General features: G+C 41.1%; 1 protein-coding gene across 2 annotated transcripts in view; it reads left to right on the forward strand.

Moving 5' to 3' along the window:
- Positions 1–10672, forward strand: part of MAP4K2 (mitogen-activated protein kinase kinase kinase kinase 2) — a 365575-nt gene extending 354903 nt beyond the window's left edge. For both annotated transcript variants that reach the window (XM_078660469.1, XM_078660470.1), the window contains one exon: positions 4263–10672. In XM_078660469.1, the coding sequence (XP_078516595.1) occupies positions 4263–4350 (88 nt within the window). In that variant the 3' untranslated portion in view covers positions 4351–10672. The remainder of the gene's footprint in view (positions 1–4262) is intronic.
- The last annotated feature ends 465 nt before the right edge of the window (positions 10673–11137 follow it).

Raw genomic sequence — 11137 nt, forward strand, 5'->3', positions numbered from 1 at the left:
CAAATATTCCTCCCAAACAACGTGCAACGTCCTCAGAACATCTCACCCTGTTAAAAGAAGAGGTTCTCTCCCTGTTACAAAAACATGCAATAGAACCAGTCCCCTTCAATTATCAGGGCATGGGAGTTTACTCTCTCTATTTTCTAATTCCAAAAAAGGACGGCTCTCTCGGGCTAATATTAGACCTAAGACAGCTAAACCACTACATTCCGTCAGACCATTCCCACATGGTCACCCTCCAACAGGTGGTCCCACTGCTTCAGCAAGGTGACTTCCTTTACACTCTCAATTTAAAGGACGCCTATTTCCACATTTCCATTCACCCCGCTCACAGGAAATATCTCAGGTTCGTGGTGGATGGTCATCACTACCAGTTCAAAGTCCTCCCATTCGGAGTAACCAGAGCACCCAGAGTTTTCACCAAGTGTCTAGCAGTAGTTGCAGCACACTTAAGAAGACAACACATTAACATGTTTTCTTACCTGGACGATTGATTCATAAGGGCCAAATAACAACACAGCTGTCTTCAACACACCCACAAGACAATTCAGTTGCTTCACGACCTAGGATTCACTGTAAACCTCACCAAGTCCCACCTCCAGCCATCCAAAACACAAGAATATCTAGGAGCTACATTAAACACTTGCAAAGCTCTAGCATACTCCAACCCAGTCAGGATACACAACATGCAGCTCCTAATATCACAATTTCAACCTCAATACTCATTACAAGCACAAGTGTTTATGCAGTTAATAGGGATGATGGCTTCTTGCATTCTAATCGTCCCTTAGCCAAGATTCCAGATGCGTCCTATACAGGAATGCTTAGCACGTCAGTGGAACAAGGCTCAAGGTCAATTAACAGATCTGATGTTGGTAGACAGACGCACACATCCCTCTCTGCAGTGGTGGAACACAAGAAACCTTTCAAAAGAGCGGCAATTCCTCGTGCCGGTTCCACAGATAGTGCTAACAGCAAACGCATCGCTCACCAGTTGGGGAGCTCATCTTCAATATCATACCATTCAGGGCATGTGGACTCTACAACAAAAGCAATTCCACATCAATTACCAGGAACTGATGGCAATTTTTCTAGCATTAAAAGCCTGTCAAGTCCATCTAGTCCACAAAGCTGTCTTAGTCCGCTCGAACAACATGACAGCAATGTACTATATCCAAAAACAAGAAGGGACACACTCCATACAGTTCTCGCAACTAGCTCAGAGCATATGGAGATGGGCCATACTTCAAAACATATATCTCCTTGCGGAACACCTTCCAGGAGTACACAATCACATAGCAGATCTGCTCAGTCGTCAACGACAACAGATACATGAATGGGAATTACATCCTCAAGTTCTACTTCCATTCTTTCACAAGTGGGGTTACCCAGAAATAGATCTGTTCGCCACACACCAGAACGCAAAATGCCCAAGATTCGCGTCCAGGTATCCACACCCATTGTCCAAAGGCAATGGGCTATGGATGAACTGGTCAGGAAGATTTGCTTTCGCTTTTCCGCCTCTCCCGCTCATTCCATTAATGGTTCTGAAGCTTCAACAGCATTCCCTCACCATAATCCTAGTTGCTCCCACATGGGCCCGACAACCCTGGTTCACAACCCTGTTGGAACTATCCGTAGTTCCTCACCAAAAACTGCATCTCTCCCCCAAGCTTCTCACTCAGAACCATGGAGAAATAAGAAATCTAGATCCCAGTCAACTGAACCTTGCGATCTGCATCTGAAATCCTAGAGTTTGGCTACCTTAATCTACCGCCAAACTGCATGAACGTCATTAAAGAAGCTAGACGTCCTACCACAAGAGCATGCTCCGCAGCAAAGTGGAAACGATTTGTAATCTACTGTACAAATAATCAAATCAATCACTAGACTCTACCATTCAAAACATAATTTGCTATCTCTTACACCTACATCGCTGTAACTTAACATACACGTCTATAAGATTACATCTCGCTGCAATACCTGCTTATGTACAAAACAGACAACACTTGTCTCTTTTTATAGGGCCCGCTATTAAAGCTTTTATGGAAGGACTCAAAAGAATCATCCCTCCTAGAGTTCCACCCACCCCAGTTTGGAACCTTAATATTGTCCTTGCTAGACTTATAGGCTCACCATTTGAGCTGTTGCACAAATGTGAACTACAATTTCTCACATGGAAAGCAGCCTTCCTTGTAGCCATCACATCTCTTAGGAGTATTGATGAGCTCCAGGCTCTAACCATACAAGAACCATTTTTGCAAATTCATCACAATAAAGTGGTTCTGAGTACTAATCCAAAATGTTTACCTAAAGTTGTTTCTGCCTTTCACCTCAATCAGTCTGTTAAACTACCAGTCTTTTTACCTCAACCAGACTCAGTGGCAGAACGTGCTCTTCACACACTGGACGTCAAAAGAGCAATACTTTATTACACTGAAAAAACTAAGTCTTTCAGAAAAACAAAACAACTTTTTGTTGCTTTTTCACCACTGCATAAAGGCAATCCCATTTCAAAAACTGGTATTGCACGATGGATAGTTAAATGCATCCAAATATGCTGCATTAAAGCTAAACGTACATTAACAATTCCCCCAAGAGTGCATTCCACACGCAAACTAGAGGCTTCTATGGCATTCTTAGGGAATATACCCTTAGATGACATCTGCAAAGCTGCAACTTGGTCTACACCTCACACCTTCATAAAACACTATTGTGTAGATGTGCATGCAAAACAACAAGTTAATGTGGGCCAGGCTGTCTTAAGAACACTTTTTCAAACTACTGCAACAGATTCAGGTTAGCCACCGCTACCGAAATAACTGATGTATAGTCTATGCTAAAGCATATGATCTACAGCGCATATGCCTCGAACGGAAAATGCTACTTACCCAGTATGCATCTGTTCTTGGCATATAAAGCTGTAGATTCATATGCGCCCACCCGCCTCCCCGGGTACCTTGATATGCTTCAGTATTATCTTACTTGGATACAACACACATGGACATCTCTTTCTATTTCTACAAATTCCATCATCACCCTTTATGGCGAAAAACAATCTGGGGATAGAGTTGATGCCCATGCGCACTGTCACTGTAAGGAGGAGTCACCTACCTCGTGACTACAAACACTTCTTCGACGAAAAACAAAGTACAAACATCCGAGCCCAACACCAGATGACGATCTGTGCTAAAGCATATGAAGCTACAGCTTTATATGCCAAGAACAGATTCATACTGGGTAAATAGCATTTTCCTTCTTTATGCCCAAATATAGAAGACCATCCTGAGCCACCACTGTATCAGAGGTCCCATCCAAAACACCAAACTTAGCATGGTTTTTGAGTCCGTATTTCTACAGTCATTTGTTTTTTCCTGAAATGGGAGAGCCAGGTGGAGGCACTAACTATACCATTATGTTAATTTTTGTTTATGGGGCTGAGCCTAAACACACAAATGTATGCAGTCTGAACCCTCTCATGTTGTGAGGTACAGGCTGGCACCAAATCACACCATGGAGGATAGGCACCATGGTGAGGTGGGTGCTAGGCATGGGGCACAAGGAGATATATCTAAATTTCACAGCACTTAATTTTAAGTTTCTAGAGACTGAAGTCTGGCTTACAAAATAGAGACTTGAGAGGCATGCCACCCAGGCAACATAGCGGACATGAATGGTGTGTTGGTCCCTGCCTTGCAGGTCACTTCTTCATTGACTTCCTATGGTGAAAAGAAGCATTTTAATATACAAGAATATCCTCATTTCCTCACGAGGGTGTTCTCTAATTTTTAATTGCTTTCTCTTATTCTTATAAATGTTCTTGCAAGATGATCTAGTAAGTTACTACACACTATTGACGAAATGAGAGCAGCAGGCCACAAAACCAGTAGACCCCAAGGTTAGTTAAATCGTCCATCCTTCCGACTTTAAGTAAACAGAATTCCAATCAATTGGCAAGTAGTACCTGTTGCTATTTACAACGCTTTGAGATGGCAATATGGAGGCATATGACAAAAATAGGAAAAATATTATTTAAACTCCTAGACTGAAAATCCTGATCATGGCCCATATGTTTTTGAGGAAAAGGAAGATAACCGAGATTCTAGACTTTGAGGTCATAGAACATATGAATGTGCGCGAGACGTACGTCTATGTCAGTCGTTGCAAAGTGACATGGGTTTGTTTATGTCATTGTGATCTAATCCTTTTCAAAATATCGTGAAAGGTTGTGCCATGAGTTATGTTTTGTCTTTCACCTGCAGAGACGTCATCCTTGAGAGTACGCCAACTAGTGACCCTTCTGCACACAGCAACCTTTACATTCTCACTGGGCACGAGAGCAGTTTCTAAGAAGGATCTTACTTACGCTGACGGGACTCAGCCATACTGGATGGACCAAGCCACCTAGATGTTGACTCTAGGTGCGATTCCACAAGAGAGCAGCTGTCCTGAGTGACCTGAGAAGATGATTCCGGAATGGCATCGGCCCAAGGGCCAGACCAGTAGCTGTCCAGTGATTGTGGGGAAGAGTGAAACCTCCTCTTAATTTCAGATACCATGCGATGATCTTTAGAACTGGCAGATGGAGCATGTGTTCTAGGGGAAGGTTGTATATGCTCAATGAGGCAGTGTGTTGGGGGACTTCGCAGTCATCCTGAGAGCCTTCATGGGTCTTATATATCTGTGCTCAGATCTGGTGTGAAGGGAAGACTTCATACATTGTATCTGAGAAGTGATATTTGTTAGTCTTCATGAGCTCCTCCCTCAAAGGAGAAGCATGGGGTGGTCTTCATTGTTATGATGGTTGGGATATTTGTACTTGTCGTACTTTGCAAAGACCAGTAGATGAGAGGCCTAGTGGTCTGTAACCCCTCCTTCCTACCCTACTCGTTAAATTTCTCTCTTTAATTTCATTGTTTCTGAGCTACTTTGTAGCCTTGGACTTTACCCTAATTTGTCCCCCAAGGTGTGTGCGTCTCTAAGGGGAGCATGTTTGTAATAAGCCCCCGAAGATCACTCTGACTCCATGTCACCTCTTCAGACCTGTGGGTCTGTGGCAGCCTGCTAGACGTTTAGTCATGCTTTATGAATGATCACTCATGACACGCATGGGTACTGGATTTCTTGCACCCCTGAATAGTGTTATGCTATATATGTGCGCATGTCGATAGAAAGGACCCCTTGTTTTTTTGGGTGTTCTAATTGATACGAGAATAAGTATTACTCCTAGGTCTGCTCTGCTTTTTAAGCCGCTGATGTCCTTCCCTGACGGACTGGATTGGACCTACATGCCCTAGACTTTTAAGCAAAATAGGATCCTAAAACATGCACATGCTTCACATGTGTAATATTCTAGCTCAGTCTGACGCCTCAGTCATAACCTCGTCTGTAAAGTTGCCAAGTCCGATTAACATGTCCTATGCCCATTTCAACGTGAGGCTAGCACTGTAAGCTCCCTAACAGCTCTTAACCATCACTACGTCAAATCAGAAAATCAATCTATGATCTGGGCTTCTATAAAATTCAAATTTATTTTTGTACTTAAATATAGACATATATGCAAGTCTAAAAGACTCCAGTGGGCTCCAGCAATATTACAGGATTACCCAAGAATGGTAATTACATGTGTCAAATGATATGATTTTGCCAGCAAATTAGGTTAATACGCTTTCTTGCTTCCTTTTCTTTTACCCTGAGGGTGAGCATGTTGGAGATGTCCATACTAGGGTTATGCCCAATTACCTGCTGACTGATCAAATTAATTAGGATTTTCATCAAACTTTATTCGGTCATTACGACCATCAAAGTATATAGACGTACAATACAGTATATTGATAAGAGAAAGATTTTCATGTTAGGTATTGTGGGCCAAGATGGATGACGTTATTTATACAAAAGCAAAGCATAATAAAACCAAGCAATTAAAGACGAGAAACAGGTTGATAAAAACAGCTGCGACAAAATAAAACTATGACAAGCTAAAAACACTTAAAAAGAAAAAATATGGAGCCGTAAATGTACATAAAGAGCTAATGTATAACGTGCAAGAATACAATATTGCACAAATTCTCAGTAATTTTGGCATGAATTATATATTAATATGTACACTAATTGGGATTTTCAAAATGACCAACAAACATCGAAATAATCTTGATGGACTTCCATGATAGGTATAGACCTTTCCTATAGTGTCGTACTGGATATTCTGAAAAACCTGACTGATTTTAATGTTTTTTGCTAATTGATTGGTCCTGAAGCTCAGCCCTGGTCTCTAGTCAAAGGGACAAGCAGTCTAATTGCTTGTATGCTTCTTTACACGCCCTAATTCTGGCACTGTCTCGGGACGTATGGCTTATCGTAATCCTTTAGGACTAATGTCCGAAGTCTTCAAATTGTCCTTTCAAGCATGGTGTTTGACCCCTGTTGCTGTCTCCTTGAAGACAAAGAAAAGAAAGAATGAACAAGAATCTGCTTCCCTGTATTGGAATATGTCAGATCCACAAACCTCTAGTTGTATACCTCTGAGACAGCTGCAGTTGGATTGCAGGCTAGACCTTTCGGCCTTTGTAGAGCATAAAGCCCCAGGATCCTCAGCTCATTGGGAATCAGCCTTATCTTTAGAGGGCCAGCGAGCTGAAACAAGAGAAGAGGGTTCTCTGCCTAGCTCCTCTCCTGTCCTGCCTTAAGCTATGAGGTTTAGAGCCTTTTGAAATACCCTCCTCTTACTGCTGCTCTTCTATAAACTCATGTCCCCATCTGACATCTACATTTCTTTCTCCAGGAATGGAGTTCATATGTTGATTATCCAGGGAGTTAAAGTCCAAATAGATGCACTTAGTAGCCACTTCTCTGATTGGCATAAAACGTTAATGAATTATGCGAGCAGGGGAGGAACACCACCTCATTGCTGTCCACATCTGACTTCCAGATGCATAATGTTGTTTGTAGGAGCCTGTACATAGCTCTGTTTACAGATATCAACATTTTGTCTGGCACTCCGGTGGATTTGAGAGGGGATTAATGCCACCCGGTTAACTTCTTCAAAACTTGCATGAATAAAGCCATCATTGTGATCACATTTTAAGAACAGGAAATATCTTTCCTAAGTGGATAAAGGGTCTTGGTCTTATTTTTACTTAGCGGATAGAGACAGATATATATCCCATACCTGTACTAAAAGGAAATATTGGGGTATAATGAAACCCAGATGGACAAACACGTCTTGTTCCATTTTGATACAAAACACAACCAACGCCTAGCTTCTGCGGATACGTTTCTGTGTCTCCAAATATCCCTCATTACACTCTTGAATAGTTTAAACACCTGGGGAAAAAGACAAGGGTCTGGCAACCACCATCTCAACCCTGCCACATAAAGGCAACACAGTTTACCTCATGTGCTAGCCATGTTCAGGCACTTGTAGGCGCAGCCATGATACTTTGGAAACACATACACATTGATTTCACCTGTTGGCTAGTCGTCACACACTGTATTATATAAGCACCCTGATCCGATATTTGGCTATCAAACCGTGTATAAGGTTGGAAGTGAGAAGTTAAAGAATATACTTAGTAAATTGTACTCTGGTCCGTCTATCTGCCATCCCCCAACATTTATAATGCTTGGGAATTTTTCATGCGCTTTAAGGAAGGCTGTGGACAAAAGAATAAGAAAAAGTTACATCGTTATAATCCAGGACCTTTAGTGAGAAGTCCCACTTTCTTTCTATAACTTAACTTCCCACTCATCTTTGCCAAATCGGTGTACACATACCATCTTCGTTGGCATAGCTAAAAAGATCCACTGTGATGTTTAGGCAGGTGTGGGGCTAAACATAAGCCCTAGACTCCTTTTCGTACCCTCTTAGCACACATTTTGCTGTCTGGTCACCTCAGTGGATACATAACTTATGTTTTAGAATGAAGGGGGCTTTCTTCAAAAGTGTACTGAAGTTCTAGTAATTAACAAGCTGTTCTGAGTGTATGTTGCATTCCTATTCAGCAAAAAGTGGTTGTGAGGAAAGACCAAATGATTTAGGCTTGTGTCAAATGGCCAGTTATTTTATAAGAATTTGTGTGCATCAAAGAAAACAAAAGTGATGTTAACTTTAGAGTCTTAACAATGCTTATATATTTTGTATGAATGATGCTAGTTCTTTGACTGGTTGGTTGATTGGTTGGTTGGTGTTATAGCCCATCATTTAATCTGACAGGACCAATGACTTGTAAAATTGTTTGAGATCTGTCCAGTGAATGGTCGTCTGGCCACTTTTTTCAAGTTAGAGCAGCTCGAACGTTGGGAAGATGGTTGATTCGATGCTGTGCTACCAAAATATCATATAATGTTCTGTTGACATCAATTTTGTGTTCTAAATATCGTTTACAAAACTGTTGCCCCAGTGGAGTTAATAATTGAAAATCCACATCCAGTGGGACTATATTGTTTGTAAACGATATTTAGGCCACAAAATGAATGTTAAAAAATATTTCTGAACTACGATATTCTGGAAAACAAGTGACCCAGTAGCACTAGAATGAGTAATAGATTAAGTGCTATTTATTCTTCTGTGAAAGTCATTGGGTGTTGAGAGGCTAATTTAGTAAAAGCACATGTGGTAATTGACTAATAGGTGAATGTGTTTGTGTAAATGCTCTGTTGATAAAGATTACGACCCTGGTAATGAGTAGTGAGGACAATTCTAATCTCTGAGCAACATAAGTTTCTTTGGGCCAGATGTATCAAGCATTTTACCGCTCGCAAGGACCGGAAAAATGCTTTTTGGCATGTACCACCGATATTTTGCGAGTTGCTATTCGGAAGGGGTGTGTTAAGGCCGTCCCTTCCTAATAGTGAGTCGCATTGGTATGTAGGAATGTTTTATGACCTGGAATGCAGTCGCAAAACATTTGCATTTGCCACTAACTTGAAGTTGGTGGTAAGCCATTCGCAAATCGGAAGGGGTCTTCAAGGGACCCTTTCCCCTTTGTGAATGGTGGCGCCAACATTTAGCTAACATTTATTCAGAGCAAGACCACTGCCCACTGCATCCCGTTTATCTTTAAGGAAAACGGGCTGCATTTTAAAAAAAAAATGGCTTTCATTAATAAGCAGTCACAGACATTGTCATCTGCTGACCCCAGCAGGCCTCCATCCTTGTGAGTGCCGGCCATACCCAATGGGTCAGAAATTGCAACCTGCCTCATGAATATTAATGAGGCCGGTCTCTTGTGACCCATTTAAGAATCACAAGGTGTCTCAGACACTGTTGTACATTCGAGATTCACAAATTTCGAGTCTCATTCTCTAATGGTCGTTCATCTGACCCTAAATGGCATGGAATTCCAAGTAGTGCATTAATTACTGCACACCATCAATTTTCTCCTGACCGAATTTGCCAGCAATAAACTGACTAAATTAATTGGAGAAAATGGCGAGAAGAAAGGCAAGTCATTCATAGAATTTTATGCCCGATTTCCTTTCAGAAAACTATGAATAGGAGGCATGTACGAGAACCAGTCAATTATCTTGTTGTGATAATATTTTACAGGTTCAGTAAATACCACCCATCATTCCTCACTACTCGAGATCAGGGTTTGTATTGGATATGTTGTTGATTAAGGTGCAAACATCACTAATGTTGTTAAATGAGACGCGGTCAGACATGTTGTTGTTATAACTCTTGAGTTCATGCTCTAATTAGTGATTCTGAGTTGTTATTGAGTGTGGCTTTATTGGTTTAGATGTGGGAGTGACTGGAAGTTTGGTTGACTATAGTTGAATAAATCACGAGTAATGGATGTTCAACTAAAGAAGCGAATTTGTTGTTGTCCTTTTAGCCTTTTTTGCTGTTTGTAAGTTTGATAAATGGATGGGTGACTGACAGTTGGCAGTAGACTGGTTGTGGGCTGGTATAATGTATAAGAGAACTGTTATTGGATAGAAAGTACTGGTTTGATTTGTGAAGTATTATTGGATAAGGCAACCTAGCTCGTTGACTGCCTACTCTGTGGAAAGAGGAGTAGCAGATGTATGTGGCGTGACTATCATTGGAGTGAGATCGAATTGTAGTCCAATGTGTGAGTCTGTTTGAGTGAGTAGCGGTATATTTAGAATGAATGAGTTGTTTGATGTTTTTGGACTGAATTGATTTTAGTTGACTGGTTGTCTGAATATTTCGTGGTACATTGTGGATTTCGGGGGAGCTAGCATGTTGACTGTTTGGTACTTCATTTCATGGCTGATGTATATGGCTGGGTCTTGGTGGGTCTTCAAGTGAAGCAAGATCCAGATAAAGCTGTTGACTGAGGTTTGTGGAGAACTAGAGAAAATGATAGCATTCAGTGTGTGATGAGTTGATGTCTTGACTATTGGATGAGTGCGTGAGTGAGTGATTCTAGAGAGTGGTTACCTTGATAACTCATTTCTAACACAGATCTTAGCTGTTGCCTTTTAATGCATTGGGAACAATGCCTGATCTTAATACATCTTTTTTTTTAACTTAGTGGAACCTGCAAAAACCCAAGAATGGATGGGCTGTTACATGAAGTGCCACGTTTCACTGGCAGTCTTATTTTGTTTCTTTTTTAATTTAAAGATGCTGCAATGCAAAAATGCACATGAAAGTATGATATTTAAAAATGTTTATATTAAAAAAGCCATTTGTTGAAACATACTGGGAGTTTGGTTCTGATCTACTACTGTCTTGATTTCAAAGCTTTAGCCAGTATCATTTCCTACTCTTGCAGTCCAAGGTGTGAACAAAAATGTTTTTACTGTTCCTCTTGTACCTTGTATTGAACTGCCAGCTGCTCTACAGGTCTGTAGTGTTTACAGATGCTACTGCCTCCTTTCTGTTTTGAAGATATCGGTAAGGCCAAAGGAAAGATGCTTATCAAATTGAGAGAGTGAGCGCTTCAGAGAGTGATATAGACGTTAACGGCTCGCACAGGTAAGAGGTGGTGGTGGAATTCAAGAGATGACAGGCTAAGTAATAGTAATTAAATAAAACCACTTACTTTGCACTCGTCGCATCGCCAAGCTGGTGATGTGTCGAGCGCTAAGTAAGTGGTTTTATTTATTTATTTAATATTACTTTGCCACTCTTACCTGTGCGAGCTGCAACTGGAGATAGAGTAGA

Source organism: Lissotriton helveticus, chromosome 9 (genome assembly GCF_964261635.1).
Source record: "Lissotriton helveticus chromosome 9, aLisHel1.1, whole genome shotgun sequence".
NCBI lineage: Eukaryota > Metazoa > Chordata > Amphibia > Caudata > Salamandridae > Lissotriton > Lissotriton helveticus.